Genomic DNA, 16,645 nt, shown 5'->3' with positions numbered 1-16,645 from the left:
CCTATTAAAATGCTTCATTAGATCAGTCAGATGTCTACGAAACTTTTTTTCTGGTCTCATAAGTATATCAGATAATTTAACAATTCCATTTCATTCTTTGACAACTTCCTTCTCAGAGTTGGCTCTTTCCTCATTTGCCTACTCTAAACGGAACAGACTGTTCCCTTGGCCTCTGGGGCACATTGTCATCCTGTGACTTCTCTCAGTACCTTACCTTGTTGCTGTCATTGTTTACTGGACCCCATGTCTTTTTTTGTTTTGTTACCTCATTTTGCTGGAGATCCAAGAGTGAATGAAAGTCAGACTAACAAGTCCTTTTATATCCTTGTATGGCTGAAAGTGACTTTAACCTCACTGGGTATAGAATTACAGGATGAAAATAATATTCTCTCAGAGATTTGAAGGTATTGCTGCATTGTATCCAGGCTTTAAATATTAATGCTGCAAAGTTCAATGCTGTTCAGTGCTGCTTTGCTCTTTGTGTGAAAAAGAGTGAAATAGGTATCTATGCATAAACTGCAGCAATTTTAAAAGCATGAAGGAATAAATATGTATGTGTGTACTAAGTTGCTTCAGTAATGTCGAATTCTTAGTGACCCCATAGACTGTAGCCCACCAGGCTCCTCTGTCCATGTGATTTCTGAGGCAAGACTACTGGAGTGAGTTACAGTTTCCTCCTCTAGGGCATCTTCCCATCCCAGGGATTGAACCTGCATCTCCTGCATTGGCAGGCAGATTCCTTACTACTGAGCCACCCAAGAAGCCCTAAGAACAAATAGCGACATTTAAATAAACCAATAACAACTAAATAATTTGAAGTTGCAATAACTTAGCAGCTAAAAAACTCCCTACCAAATATACCATAGGCCCCAATTATTTTAGGTGTGGATTTTACCATAGTCGTTTATGATAGAAAGCTTGCAAAACTGATCTATGACTCAATTAGCCTTGACACCCAAACCAAGTAGAATACTACAAGAAAAACTATAAAACAAACATCAAATATAAATGTAAAAGTGTAAAACAAAATTTTGGCAAGTTTATTTCAGCACAGTATTGAAAAAAATCATGAGCAAGTAGGATTCATTGGGAGGAGGGAGGGGGGTTCAGGATGGGGAACACGTGTATACCTGTGGCAGATTCATGTTGATGTATGGCAAAACCAATATAATATTGTAAAGTAATTAACCTCCAACTGAAATAAATAAATTTATATTTTAAAAAAAGAATGTAATAATATTTTAACATAAAAATCAAGCAACTTAATCACTACATTAATGGACAAAGGAGAGATATATAACCATTTCAATACATGTAGAAAAAATATTTGATAAAATTCAATATATATTCATAATTTCAGAATAAAACTTTTGGTACACTAAGCATGGAAGTGAACCTTAAGCTAACCTGATGCAGGATATCAATCCAAAACCTAAAGATAATATTATACTTAATGCTGAAACTTTAGAGGCCTTCACATTAAAATAAAAAAACAAGATAAGGATATCTGCTAGGATTGCTTCTATTCCACATGGTAGTGGAGGTTCAGGTGATTACAATAAAATAAGCAAAAAATAAAGATTTTTTAAGAAATCAAGATTTAGAAAGGGTGATATAAAACTGTTGTTTGCAGATAATATTATTGGTTACATAGAAAATCCAAGATATCTATAGACAAACAGAATTATAAAGAGAGTTTGACAGATGCTGGATATGAGGTCAACATACCAAAGTTGGAAATAAAACAATAATATATTAAAAATTAAAAGAAGAAAAGATGTGTAAGACCTTTTATGGAGAAAATTATAAAACATTAGCAAAGTAAATAAAGGAAGACTTGAATAAATGGAAAAATATATCATGTTTATGAATGGGAAGTCTTATTATAAAGATGTCAATTTTCCCCCAAATGAATCAATAAATGCAGTGCAGTTACAATAATAATCCCAACATAGGATGACAGAAGAGCCAAGAATAACCCTAACTCATACCATGTACAAAACAAATTTCAGATGGATTGAAGAACTGCATCTGAAAAACAAACCTTTAAAACTTTTAGTAGAATTTACAAGAGGATATTCTTTAGATCTCAAGATAGAAAAGGATTTCCTAAACCAAACACAGGAAGACCAAACCAAAAGGAAATTCTTAACATTTTAATGAATTACATGGTAAAACTGTAGACAGCAAAATACACCAAAATATAAAAAGACAATGCATAGACTGAAGAAAATAACCGCAATGTATATAGCTAAAAGGATTCAAATCCAAAATATGCATCAATAAATAAAAAAGAAAACAACCCAAAAGGGGCAGGGGAGGACAGACACATAAACAGGTGATTCACAGAACTGGAAACCTAGATAGACAACACGTGAAAAATGGTCATCCTCACTAGTCACCAGAGAAATGCAAAATAAAGCAACTAGATGTCATTTAAAATCCATCAGATTGACTAAAAATTAAGAACTCAGCACCAAGTGTCAGTGGGGATATTGGGAAATGGAACTTCATACCCAACAGTGAAAATCTGTAAAATTTCTTTGGAGCCTGATTTGGTGATATCTACGACTTTACTCTCACTTTTCACTTTCATGCACTGGAGAAGAAAATGGCAACCCACTCCAGTGTTCTTGCCTGGAGAATCCCAGGGACGGGGGAGCCTGGTGGGCTGCCATCTGTGGGGTCACACAGAGTCGGACACGGCTGAAGTGACTTAGCAGCAGCAGCAGCAGCAGTAAAGCTAAAGATGTACGTCAACTAAGAGCTTGTAATTCCACTTCCTCATCTCTCGTACTATGTAATTAGAGATCATCTAAAATTGACATATCAAGAAATTGAGTTACGGGACTTCCTTGGTTGTCCAGTGGTTAAGAATCCGCCTTCCAATGCAGGGGACGTGGGTTTGATACTGGGTCGGGGAAGTATTAGTAAGATCCTACATGCCACAGGGCAACTAAACCCACACACCACAACTAGAAAAGCCCACACAGTGTAATGAAAGATCCTGAATGCGGCAACTAAGACCCAATCCAGTCAAATAAATGAACGAATTAATTTTTAAAAAGAAAAAAGAGATTGAATTAAATATAAGCATAGTCTACATCCCAGGACTTCTCAAACTTTCATGTGTATACAAATTACTTATGATTCTCTTTAAAATGCAAGTTCTGACTCAGCAGGTCTGAGATGAGCTCCAAGATTCTACATTTCTAAAAAGCTCCAAGGTAGTGCCCAGGCTGCTGATAGGAAAACTTTATTTCGACTAACAAAGAGATAAAGTGTAAGTTGCAAACTCAGATGCCTACCAAGGCCAGGTGGGTAGCAAAGGTGTGAAGCTGATTAGTCAGGGATTGCAATGAACTAGCGAGTGTATACCCTGAAGAGAGGGGGCAACTGCTATTCAACTTAGGTTGCACAATGCAACTTCGGAGATCCCAATTTCTTAAGAGAGGCTGGGAAATTGGTTTTAGATGAAATCTTCCAATTTTAAAATGTTAACAACCATTTAGAGGAGAACAGAAAACACTATGGGAAGTAAACAAAATGCATCTTTGGGCAGGTCTGACTTGCTGGCCTTCAGTGTGCAATCTCTCATCTAAAAATGGTAACCAATAGAGTTAAGAGGTTGAGAGTTAAGGCAGTTAAGAGGCTGTCTTTGGTATATGGAGCTGGAATGGGGATACAAGGAGCCAGAGACTGCTGCTTCTCAGCATAAGATCTTCTATACTGTTTCGTCTGTTCCTACATGGGCATAGCTTCAATTTTTTAAAACTGTTTTTACATAAAACAGTTATGACTAAATTTATGATTGTTCCATATTTGCTTTGCCTACCTTAAGCTATGATTTAGCTCAAGCTTAATCAGGAATCTATCATCTAACTATGATGTTGCTCTTAATGATCCTTCAATGATGTGATTTCTAGGAATACAGCATAGTGAGAAGTAAAGATGACCTGAAGTGAGGGTGTAAATTTAATGAAATTGCAACAGCAGCCCTCTCTGGGGTCTTGTAATCAACCGGTAGTTCAAAAACATAAAAAGCCTAGGATCCCAAGGCTGAATGGTCACAGAGGTTATCCAGTCTACCATACCACCAAGTATGTGAACTCTATAGTTTCTTAACTTTTATTGTTCTACATTCCCAACTTCTCCTTTTGTGTCACATGAGATGTAGAATACTAGGTCCCAGGTGTTAAAGTATTTTTAATTCACAATAACTATGGTAATAGTATGAATAATAACAATGATGCCTAACATGTTTTGTCCATTTACAATATGCCAGACATTGTACCCAATATTTGATATGTATTATCTCATTTGATCCTGGGAAAACCAATTGATAGCTCCCTATAAATGACTTGTTAGTTACAAAGGGACAATATTAATGCTACAGTGGAGAAACCTGATGGACATGACCTTCATCAAGTGATCAAAATTAACACCACTATATGGAGACAATCTGACATCACATGCCTGCTAATATGATGCACGGAGGACATGACATCACTTCAGTGGTACAAGTCAGTGGTATTTTTGTCCAAAACACATAATCGTAATCATGATAAAATGACAGAACAAATTGAGAGACATTCCACAAAATAACAAGCCTATACTTTTCAAATGTGTCAAGGTCATGAAACACAAATAAAAACTGAGGAACTGTTACAGATTAAAGGAGATTAACAAAACATGACAACTGAATTTAGTGTGTGATCCTGCTTTGGACCCTGAATTGGGAAAAGTAGCTAGAAAGGACAATATTCATAAAAGTGACAAATTTTAAAATGTACTATGGATAACAATAATGTATCAATTTTAAATTTCTTGATTTCAATAACACACACAGAATAATAAAATAAATGAAGTAGATTGGGTCAGATATAAACAATTGTAAGTTTGAAATTACACCAAAACAATATTTACCAAAAATGACATAGGTACTGTTACTATCCAAAGCTGCAGATGAGGAGAGTGAAAATCAGAAAGCTAAGTAATTTCCACAGTTTAAGTAAGAGGTAAAATCTGGATTCAAACACAAGGTTGTCTGAATCTAAAGGCCATACTCTTAGATGTTAGGGCATATTGTCTCAAATTAGCAACTTTGCTTTTGAGAACTGCTTCTAAGTCAGTGCTTTCTTTAAAGCAGTCATCTTGGAGGATTATATGCTCATTCTATTGAAGCTCTTGCTGCCTACAGTCCTGTTTTTGGAAATAATATTTAAGGTCAGTTTGCTAGTCACTGATTTTTCACCTACATTTTCCATATCTCAGTGCTACTCCCAAATGACAATTTTGAAGGGAATATGTGAAACACATTATGTCTGTTTTAAAAGTTGTCACATGGCTTTATAGATATTTTTCAGCCCTTTAGATCAAAACGATAATTGCTTTAAAAAGCCAACGTGGGGTGACAAGACAATTCGATGCTGAGAGAATGGTCTTTTCAAAGAACGGTGCTGGGACAGTGCAATATCCACATACAAAAGAATGAAGGTGCCCCCCCCAACCCCCACTGACCTCACACTATATACAATCATCAACTCAAAATGGAAATACCTAAATATAAGACCAAAGGCTATAGGGACTTAGAAGAAAACATAGGGGTCTTTTTGACCTTGAATTAAGCAATCATTCCTTAGATATGGCAACTAAAGCCCAAACCAAAAAGTAAAAGGACAAAATGGGATTAGATTAAAATTTAAAATATGCTTCAAAAGATACTGTTAAGTGAAAAGATAGCCCATAGATTAGGAGAAAATATTTGCAAGTTACATATCTCACAAATGACTTAGATTCAAAATATACAATGAATTTCTACAATTCAATAACAAAAAGATAAATAAACTAATCTAAAAATTGGCAAAAGACTTGACTAGACATTTCTCCTAATAAAACATGGAAATGACCAAAAAAAAAAAAAAACCACACAAACAGGAAAAGATGCATAACATCATTAGCCATTAAAGAAATGGATGACCCAGAGGGATGGGATGGGGAGGGAGGTAGGAGGAGGGTTCAGGATGGGGAACACATGTACACTCATGGTGGATTCATGTCAATGTATGGCAAAACCAATACAATATTGTAAAGTAATTAGCCTCCAATTAAAATAAATAAAATTATATTAAAAATAATAAAGAAATGAAAATCAAAACCACAATGACATGCCACTTTCCACTCATGAGGTGGCATTTATCAAAAAGACAGTAATAAATGTTGGCAAAGATATGGAGAAACTGAAGCCCTTATGCATTGCTGGTAGAAATGCAGAACGATACTGCCCCTGTGGAACACAGTCTGGCAGTTAATCAACTGGTTAAATGTAAAGCTACCATAAAAACCAACAATTCTACTCTGAAGTATATACTCAAGAAATTTGAAAACATAAGCTTACCCCAAACCTGTACATAAATATTTCTAGTAGCATTATTTATAATAACCAAAAGGTAAAATGACCCGAATGCCCATCATCTGGTGAGCGGATAAACAAATGTGTTGTATCCATATAATGGAATATTAACTGGCCATAAAGAGGCATGAAGTACTGATACATGCTACAACATGGATGCATCTTAAATAAGGTGCTATGTGAAAGAAGCCAGATATACCATGTCACGTTTTCTATGATTATATGTGGTTATATGATTTTGTTTATATGAAGTGTCCAGAATAGGCAAATAGGTTTCTGTAGAAACAGAAAAGATATTGATGGTTGCCAAAGGCTGAGGGAAGTGGAGACAAGGGGAATGATTGCTAATGGACATAGAGTTTTGTGGGGGGATTAATGAACATGTCTGGTATTAGGTGGAGATGAGCAATGCACAACTCTGTGAATATACTAAAACCCACTTTAAAAGGTTAATTTTAACTTTTAAAAAGTGTACAAATGAACTTATCTGCAAAGCAGAAATAGAGTCACAGATGTAGAAAACAAACTTATGATTACCTGTGGGGAGCACAGGGGTAGGGGAGGGATAAATTAAGAGATTGACATATACATACTACTATATACAAAATAGACAACTGGCAAGAACCTACTGTATAGAACAAGGGACTCTATTCAATACTCTGTAATGGCCTATAAGGGAAAGTGAAGTGTGCAAGTCTCTCAGTTGTGTCCCATTCTTTGTGACCCCATGGACTATACAGTCCATGGAATTCTCCAGGGCAGAATACTGGAGTGGATAGCTTTTTCCTTCTCCAGGGGATCTTCCCAACCCAGGGATTGAACCCAGGTCTCCCGCATTGCGGGAGAATTCTTTACCAGCTGAGCCACAAGGGAAGCCCCTATATGGGGAAAGAATCTAACAAAGAGTGGATATATGTATATGTATAACTGATTCACTTTGCTGTACACCGGAAACTAACACAACATTGTAAATCAACTATACTCCAATACAAAATTTTAAAAAGGTGAATTTTACAGGGAATTTTTTACCCTCAATAAAGGGTGAATCTCAATAAAGCTACTTATTAAAAAAAAAAAAAAAGACAATGTCTAAGATTTGGGCTTTTTTCACTTCCCCATTGCCCATTCCTCACTTTCCCTGTTTTCTCAATTATGTCTGATTGTGTACTTTCATTCTTACTTTCCAACTTCCTCTTGAATCTGAAGAGGCCCAGTATTGGAACATTCCACCCATGATTGGTTCAGCAATGGACACACGACCCATGTCAGGCCAATTAGTAAAACTCAACTTAGGGACTTCCGTTGCTCTACGAGGAAAGGGAACTTCACTGCTGGATTAGGCATTGTGAGACTGAAGGTACCAGGGGTACCTTCTTCTCTAAGAAGAGCCTGAAAATAGAAACCAACCCAGAGGAAGTATCTCTGAGGGTCTTGGTGAAGTAATCTGCCTGTGAACTAAGCCATGTATGAAGCTGGCTCTACACCTGAACTTATTAAGCTTATGGTAAGCTATAAATCACCCATTTGGCTTAAGCAAGTTTGGGTCTTTTGTGTGTGTGTCACTTGCAGTGAAAGAATCCCGAATGATAGAGGCTGTTTTTCCTGGGGGCCAATCCCCTTAGGACATGATTTCAAATCATCACATCTCATAGGACCCTGCCTGTTAGGCCTAAAATGATAAGTTCCTGCCTACCAAAGGAGGGACACCAGACAGCTCCTGTAACACAACACATATAAATTGGATTTTCACATAGCATGCAAATAAACAGGCATCAAACAGTGGTTACCCCATAACTGAAAAGTTGGAAAGGAACTGGTAGTCACATAAAGCAGAAGGATGATACTGGAATCAGGAGTTACTTGCTTCCTATCCAAAATCCAGAGAGGTTATGCCACTGAGGGGAGGGCGACCTAAGAGTGTGGAGAACTCAATAACTTGGAAAGTGAAAGTTGCTCAGTCATGTCCAACTCTTTGCAACCTCATGGACTATATAGTCCGTGGAATTCTCCAGGCCAGAATACTGGAGTGGGTAATCTTTCCCTTCTCCAGGGGATCTTCCCGACCCAGGGATTGAATCTGGGTCTCCCACGTTGCAGGCAGATTCTTTACCAGTTGAGCCACAGGGAAAGTCCAAGTATATTGGAGTGGGTAGCCTATCCCTTCTCCAATAGATCTTCCCAAGCCAGGAATCAAACCGGGGTCTCCTGCATTGCAGGTGGATTCTTTACCAACTGAGCTATCAGGGATGCCCTAGTAACCTGGAGAAAGAGTAAATAAATAGGTGGGCCTCTGATAATTAAGCTAGTAGAATCCTCATTCAAGGAATGCCATTATCTATCTCTGAGAGTCAACCAATAAAGTGTCTGTGTGTGTGTGACTTGAGGTTGGAAAACATGCAGAACTCCAATCAAGGCAGTCACCTCCAAGAGACCAAAATGGAAAATGACTGTAAATAAGTAACCTGAAACTCAAGTGTATATGCCCCTGCACCCAGCCTCATGCTGGGCACGTGGCAGTTTCAGTAAAGATTTGTTGAATGAATGAATAAATCTATATGAGCAAAAGGGTCAGCAGACTGGAGGGAAATCTACTGAGCCCAAAGCAGGCAGCCATCCTCCAAGTGGTGTCCAGGGGACAGAGTATTTCATGTAGATACACATACGGTCAGGAACATGGATGCAGCTGTGGATAGAGAAAACAGACCTGGCTGTGTGTGCTTGGTTAACAGACATCTGCCCCTGGACTATAGACCCTCTCTCAGTGGGGGGACCCAACCTTGGACTCTACCGTGTTGGACAAGGTAAATTTCACCTATTGTGGCCTCTTGGCAGCCAGCCAGCTGGCTTTTATCTAGAGATAACCTCTGCCTTTGTCATGAGCTAGGCTAGCCTTAGCACAGTGACTACTTTACCCTATGTACCGACCAGTGAAATATGCAACCATTGCATCAGGAAAGATGTTTAAAAAGTGGAAACCATGCTAGATAATCGGTGTATGTAGTTTTTCTTGTGATTCCTCTTTCCACAGTCTTACGTTGGGAGCACTTCAGTGAGGGCTGGCTGAGAATATTGCACAAGAGGAGGTCCAGGCCCTTGGCGGCACCCGAGAGAAGGTTCAGTAAGCCCTCCCCAGCTCCATCAGGGATATCACAGGCGCACAGTTACTGCCAGAACTCTCGTTCTAGATAGAAACACATTCAAGATAAAAAAACTCAAACAAGTTTTCCATTGCTAAGCCCAGTAGGTCAAGGCCAGGCCTTACTTTCCTTCGTTGTATGGTAACACTTTCTTATCAAAGTAAAACAAAGGGGCCTCATTGAGTTCTCCGCGTCAGTCATAACTAGAGAAAGGGAGTTTGAGTCCTACTTGATTTATTCTTCCTTTTTTCCTTTTTGATCAGAAGTTCAACTAAACGTATTTGCTCAGATAGAAAGGATATTTTGTAACTAGTGAGCCCATTCCAAGGTTAATTCGTACATATATATGGTACAATAGAAGGATTGAGAAGGGACTGGAATTTGCAGCAGGACTTCTTTGAGAACTAGCAACTGGCTCTACAGTTATGCTCACGTATAATACGTGATGAATGGATTATATGGGCCAGTGCAAGACCCAGACCTGGATTTTCAACTTGGCGAAGAATTAGAAACCGGTGAGGGAGAACTAAAGGCTAGTATCATACTGAACTGAACAGAATCTCTTCTTTTTTTAAAAAAAAATTATTTATTTTTAAATTTAAGGATAATTTCTTTACAGAATTTTGCTGTTTTCTATCAAACCAGAATCTCTTCTTTATCAAATGAGCATCACTGGATTATGTAGACCCCCTGGGTCCTTGGTGTATACACCAATTCTTCTGTGTGGGAAACTGCAACAGATCATTTCTGGGACAGCCAGGTAAGAGTCTGCTCAAAGTCGTACCCAGGGGCATCTAGTCAGGCTCATTTTGATGATGCTTTCTTTCTCTGACTTAATAGGCTCAACTCCAGCTTTCTCTGCTATGATTTGGTCTCCTAAGGCTATCTGAAGCATCAAAAGGTAAGAATGCTAAGATCTATACCTGACCATTAACCAATGTCTCTATTCCCCTTAGATGCAAATGGAAATATTTTTATGTTGTTGTTTATGTCTTTCCAGTGTTTTCCTCTACTTTCAAAGGAGACAGTGATGACTGATGAAGGTTGAAAATACCAGCCATCAGGATTTTGAGGGTGTCCAGGGTCGCCGATAAATAGCAGGAGTGAGCCATTTGTGGGAGGTTGTAGCGGAATAGCTGCCAATGAGGCGTCTGACAGCCTTACTTTGTTCACCACCTCCGTAACCAGCTCTGCTTCTAAATAGTTTCAGGTATCCTTGGTTTGAGTCCCCCAGACCTGATGCTTGATACTCTCCTTCCAGAAGGGCCATTTTGCTAGCCTTGATTGTTAATCTCATTTCCCTCTTGGATGACTTCTTTTTCCTCTGTTCCAGATCAACACGTTCATTGATCCAGAAACGAAAGCAAGGCAGAGTTGAAGGGGGAAAGAAACATGGAGAAAGACATTTTAGCTCACATGGAGGCTCTGACGACCCAGGCAAAGGACGCAGATTCAGCTGCTGCATACACGGGAGCCCCGCCTACCATTCAAACTGCACTGGAAGATACTAATCTTGATGCAAGTAGTGGGGGAAATGTGGGGCAGGAAAGCATGGGTCCAAGAGAGGGTGATGAGGTGGAAAAAATGTCCAACCTCAGTCTGTGTCTGGATATGGAAGCTGAGGCCCCACGACCACAGGCAGCTCCCGATCACGCTATATGGCAGAGGGCTAACATCAGGGAACACATAGGGAAGAAAAACAGCCGTAAAAGGAGGAATAGGAAGGAAAGGAAGATGGTGTATCTTCCTTGTCCTCTGACGCTGCGGACTCGAGCATCTTCGGCAGCCCCAGTTCTGGGTCACGCTCCTGTCCTAGCGCCTCTGTTAGAGGATGATATAGAAGTCAGTGTGGAGGATGAAGCCTGGGAGCAAAGGCAGAGTGGTGAGGGTAAAAAGGCATCCACTCTCAGTCAGTCTCGGATGGCACCGGCTGGTGCCCTGTTGCCAGCAGGAAGTCCAACTCAGTCCTCTGCTGAGTGGGACTCTCTGGTGGACAACCAGGAAATAAAACTAGAGCAGGAAAACAGCCATAAAGGAAGAAATAAAAAGAACAAGATCCTGCGTAGCCCCTGGCCTCTGACGGTACAGGCTTGGGCATCTTACACGAACCCAGGTCCATTACCCACAGCTCCTGCTGGGGCTTCAGCAGTTGCCAATGATGGAGTTAACACGGAGCTTCGAAGCAGGGATCTAAAGGAGGAGAAAGATAAAGTGTCACTGGTTACTTCTTATCAGAGTGCTCAGGCTGGCAGCCCGTGCTCAGATGTGGCATCGGGCCATGGCTCACTGGAGGAGGTTTCTTTTGCTAAAGATGGGTTGAATGTAGGGGAGAAAAGTGGGTGTACGAGGAGGGATAGAAAAGACCAAAGTGTCTTGTCTCCTTCTTGGCCTCTGACAGTCCAAGCTTGGACCTCATTCAGAGCCAAAGATGCGGTTCAGACTCTCTTGCAGGGTGAGTCTTCCATGGCAAGTGTAAGGATAAATAAGGACCAGAAAAACTGGCCTCAGGTGGAGAATGGTAAGGAAGAAGCAAAGCCCATTCTTCCTTGCCCTGTGAGGGACCAGGCAGATGCCTCCTTCGCAGCCAAAGCTCTGGGGCAGGATTCATTTGAAGGGACTTCTGCTCTGGAAGACCTATTTTCCAAGCTGAGTCAAGGCAGGAGTGGGTCCCAGCGGGGAGAGGAGAGCCAAGTGCAGGGCAGTGCAGAGATTTCTCTGGAACCTTCCCAGGATTGGAGAAATACAGAGAGATGCCCAGGGGATAAGGATTTGCAGGAGTGCGTGGTGATGAATTTTGCTAGGCAAGTTGACTGTTAATGTGGGAAGCTCTGCTCTCAAGAGAGGATAGAAACTTTGACCCTGACCAAAACCCACACCCACAGGAGTTCTTCAGTAATGGGGAGGCAGGGACAACGGAGGGAGAGGGCTGAATATCAGATACCCTGGATGGGGAAATGGGAAGATTTTTTAAGATGCAGGAGAGAAAAGAAAGGAAACTAAGAAGACTCTAGGCCTTGGAAGTGTGACCATCTGTCTCTGCTCAGGAGAAAGATGGGTTTAAAATGCTACTCTGAAGAAAGAGAGGCTCGCTACACAAATGGTCTATCTTATCCTGTTATACTGTATCATCGCAATCCATCTCTTGATGGGAGACTGCTCGCCTAAATAAGTTTTAAGTTTACAGGTGGTAGATGCTATATGGTTGGCACATACAGGCTAATGTTTTAGAAAAGCAAAAGTCCTTATGCTGTCTATCCTTTTCCTATAAGATTTTTCACATCCTTGGGAGAGGTCTGTTACTTATGGCTGGGAAATGGTGTTATGAGTCTAGAGTGTAAACCAAGGACAGAATGTGTATTGTATCCTAAGAACACTACTCTTGACTGGAAAATGTTACTGCATGTTGCATATTAGATTGTAAACTGCCTTCATGGTTGCAGGGAGCTCCTGGACTGGCCAGTTTACAAGCGCTGAGAGCACAGACTCTAGAGTCACAATGCCTGGGTTCAAACCCCAGCTTTGACACTCACCCTCTGTGTTCCTCTGAGCAACTCACTCCTGTCTTCTGGCTCCCAAGTTCTGCTTCTATCACCTGGCGATAATAATAACCCCTGCCTTGTAGAACTGCATGAGGATTAAATGAGTTAATACATGTGAAGCCTTTAAAAGAGTACTTTGCAAATAATAAGCCGCCAAACGACATCAGCTATCATTACTTTATCTTGCAGCATTAAATTTCATGGAAGGGCATGGCATTAGCAGGCCTTTAACATTATGTGTCTTACAAGTTATACAAACAGCAATGTAGACGTAAGACAGAAGATGATTCCTGCACTTAAAAAATCATGGTAACAACAATTCTTAAAGCCATGGACATGCTGTTTAAGGAGGAAACAAGTGATAAAATAGTAGCTATGATTTTGAAGTGGTAGGATTTCAACCATGTCAAGAAAAATTGCTGCAATAAACTCTGGGAAAGAAATACACTACTATGTTAATCCTGGTTATTTCTGGATGAGGGGGATCATGTGTGAGGATGTTTTTCTGTTTCTTCATTCTTTTCCATAACTCCCAAGTTTCTACATTACCATGTCTTCAGCAAATGATCAAAAAAAAAAATTAATGAGGGGAAGAAGAAGACTTCTCCACAGTGAACTTGTTAGAGGGGAGTCACCCGACATGAGGGGACCAGACCTTCCCCAGTGAACACTCCCCAGCCTGCAGCTCTGGAAAAGAGATTCAGGTGCCTTGGACCGGGGTTGAATAGAGCAGAGACAGCTACACTGTGGGAGGCGGTGGGGGGGGGGGCACTTCTATATTTCTCGAACAACCTATGGGAACAAGGGAGGGGTGCTTACTCTTCCGCTGTAATCAGCCACTGCCTAAATTGGCAGGCGCTGTGCTGCTCTGGCTATATTATTGCTGCCATCTGTCACGTTTGTTGAGAACTTATCCGGAAGCTTAGCTGAACAATGTAGCTTGGTATAGGGTGAGATTAAAAAGTAAACTTGTTTTAGCCTTCTGTATAGCCTGGCTTTGGGGATCAATTTAGTTAAAACGATATCCTAATCATTCCCCTGACAACACTGAAGGGGTAGGTATTCAAGGAAGACTCAGGAGGTGGGATCAAGTGCCCCTTTTATGTGTCCCCAATATTCTTAGCAGGGGTTTGGAAGCTTTCTGATGCCCATGCATCTACCTGTCTTGAGGTCCAGCTACACTCTGATCCCCCTTGAAGAAGACAGTAGTACCCTCAGCTGGTCATGTACCTTGCTGTAAAACCTATGGCCTTAACCAGAAGAGGGACCAGATGTATGGGTGTTGGACAAGTGGCCACATAGTCTTATTACCTCTCACTGTAATCTCAGGGGTGGGCTCTCTGATATACATCAAGATCAGAATATAGAGAACGAAAGACTGCCAGTGGAGTGGGGCTTTGGAAGGGCAAGACCAAAGGGCTCCATGCTTTCTCCCAGGTAAGTATTCCCGCCCACAATCTCCCACATTAGTAGAAAATTCAGTGCAGGAAAGCTAAGCAGAGCAAGGGGAGGAGCAAGGAAAAGGAACTGAGAGACTGGTTGCCCAGTTCTTGGTCTGGCTCAAGTTTGAAACTATAAAAGAGGGTAAGAGGGCTCTGAGGTTTCTTTGTTGTCCAGCTCAGCTCACCTGGGTAAGAGAATCAAAATGAACTTGAGGCAAAAGCCTATAACTGTGAATAAAGACTGAGTTTGCCTAATGTATTTACTGGGTCACATTAATCTTGGGAAACTTCAAGTACAAGAGCAGGCAACTGACAAGAGTCTGGTACAGTGTAGTGGAGGGAAGCCAAACATCTGAGAAACACAATTAGCCTTGTGGTTGTCCTTGCTTTATTCTACTATTGCCACCTCTTGTACTTAAAAGAGGTAGGAGCCAGGAGGACTGTTCCCCTTTGACAAAGGCAACATGATGGAATCACTCATCATAGGATGTCTTTGACCCTGAACTTTCTAGACCCAACACATTATTTCTTTTTAATTTTTTTTAATTGAAGGATAATTGCTTTACAACAGTGTGTTGGTTTCTGCCATACATCAACATGAATTAGCCCTAGATATACATATGTCCCCTCCCTCTTGAACCTCCCTCCTACCTCCAACACATTATTTCTGTCTATTTCAAATCTAAATCCTTCTGCCTGCCTGTTTTCCCTAAGAGTACTTAACATTTCTAGCCCTATCTACTGCTGCTCCCCATAGGCACCATCTACTTCAACCATGCTGGTCACATGACTGTCCCCCAAATATGCCTTGAATATCTTCACCTGCAGGCTTTTTGCAAATTCTCACCTATGCCTGGCCTTTCTCCCCTGGAACACATTCCCTGCTCTCATTTCAGAACACAGGGCTCCACTAGGCCTTCCCCTCAGCTCACATGCATTTTCATTGTTTCATTTGAGGCTTTCTTTTCTTTTTTTTTTTAATGTCAGTGATCATTTTATTTTATTTTTTATATAAATTTATTTATTTTAATTGGAGGTTAATTACTTTGCAATATTGTATTGGGTTGGCCATACATCAACGTGAATCCCTGAGCCAAAGCTGCTTACTCTGTTGCTTCAAGGGCTCAGTGAAGTTTTGTAATAAGAAGTATTCCTGCAGGATAGTGTTCTAAAATTCAGTCAGCCACTTTTGGGGAGGGGGGATCATTTCTTGTATACATCAAGTGGGTCAGGTGCACAAGGGACTATACTTTAATTCCACAACTAGGTAAAGAAATTGCTGAACATTATTCATTTCCTACTAGTAAAATAAATGGGCTCCCTGGGGTGGGGGTGGGGGAGCCCTGAGAAACACAATAGCTCTTTCCTGGGCCCTGCCTTAAATAACAATCCTACAGTACCCAGAGTTTGTATAGGCCTTAGCTTCCAAGAGGCTCACAGTGGTCCTAATATCAAAATATACTATCCATAGTACATGAACACATCAATGACCCATTTGTGGCAGACGTGCGCTTATAGGGGCTTCCCTGGTGGCTCAGTGGTAAAAAATTCACCTGTCAGTCTAGGAGATGTGGGACACTGGACTTGGAGTTGTTTTATCAGTAGGGGTGAGGATGCATTCAGACTTTTAGTCTCTTACTCCTTGGGACCAAAGGCAGCCACTTTCTAGCCAGGGATGGGCCTGGGAAGGGAGTAAAGCTAATTGAGCCACAAAGGCCCCTCCCCTGGCCTGGAGCTCTAACCACCTCAGCTCACCAGCCAGAAGCGCTTCTGTCCCTTAAGACCCTGGTATTCTTCGATTCTCACATGACTCCAGCAGTGTGAGCTCTGGAGTCTGATCATCTGAATTCAAACCCTGACTCTTCTTACTAACTTGGGTAGATTGCTAAACCCTTCTATGCCTCAATTTCTTCAACTGAAAAGGAAACTAATAATAATAGTACCTACCTCTTTAGATGGTTGGGAGGATGGAGAGTGTTTATACGTGTCAAGTACCTAGAGTAATGCCTGGCATGTATTTAAGTACTCAATTCATGTTGGCTACTAATATTATTCATTCTTCCCCAATGAAGAAACCAAGAGCTAAAGTATTTTGCCCTGCGGGCTTTGGTTTTC

At 40.7% G+C, this 16,645-nt stretch overlaps 1 protein-coding gene across 6 annotated transcripts; it reads left to right on the top strand.

Annotated features, from left to right (window-relative positions):
* The first annotated feature begins 9,371 nt into the window (after positions 1-9,371).
* LOC132658815 (uncharacterized) lies at positions 9,372-13,535 on the top strand. Of its 6 annotated transcripts, none has more exons than XM_060408071.1 (5): positions 9,372-10,081; positions 10,195-10,309; positions 10,390-10,450; positions 10,550-10,759; positions 10,883-13,535. In XM_060408071.1, exon 5 carries the CDS (start codon positions 10,942-10,944, stop codon positions 12,364-12,366), a length of 1,425 nt encoding a protein of 474 aa, XP_060264054.1. In that variant the 5' UTR covers positions 9,372-10,081; positions 10,195-10,309; positions 10,390-10,450; positions 10,550-10,759; positions 10,883-10,941; the 3' UTR covers positions 12,367-13,535. The 6 variants fall into 6 exon arrangements, with proteins under 6 accessions (XP_060264054.1, XP_060264055.1, XP_060264058.1 ...); XM_060408072.1 differs by having other exon boundaries at positions 9,403-10,064; positions 10,169-10,309; XM_060408076.1 differs by having other exon boundaries at positions 9,437-10,064; positions 10,169-10,309; positions 10,402-10,450.
* The last annotated feature ends 3,110 nt before the right edge of the window (positions 13,536-16,645 follow it).

This window comes from Ovis aries, chromosome X (assembly GCF_016772045.2).
Source record: "Ovis aries strain OAR_USU_Benz2616 breed Rambouillet chromosome X, ARS-UI_Ramb_v3.0, whole genome shotgun sequence".
Lineage (NCBI taxonomy): Eukaryota > Metazoa > Chordata > Mammalia > Artiodactyla > Bovidae > Ovis > Ovis aries.
Note: the sequence above shows the minus strand (reverse complement) of the source record. Positions and strands in the feature narration are given on the sequence as shown.

Bases quoted from the DNA above. Each gene is read 5' to 3' on its own strand.
- LOC132658815 (XM_060408071.1), top strand. From the start codon at position 10,942: ATGGAGAAAGACATTTTAGCTCACATGGAGGCTCTGACGACCCAGGCA.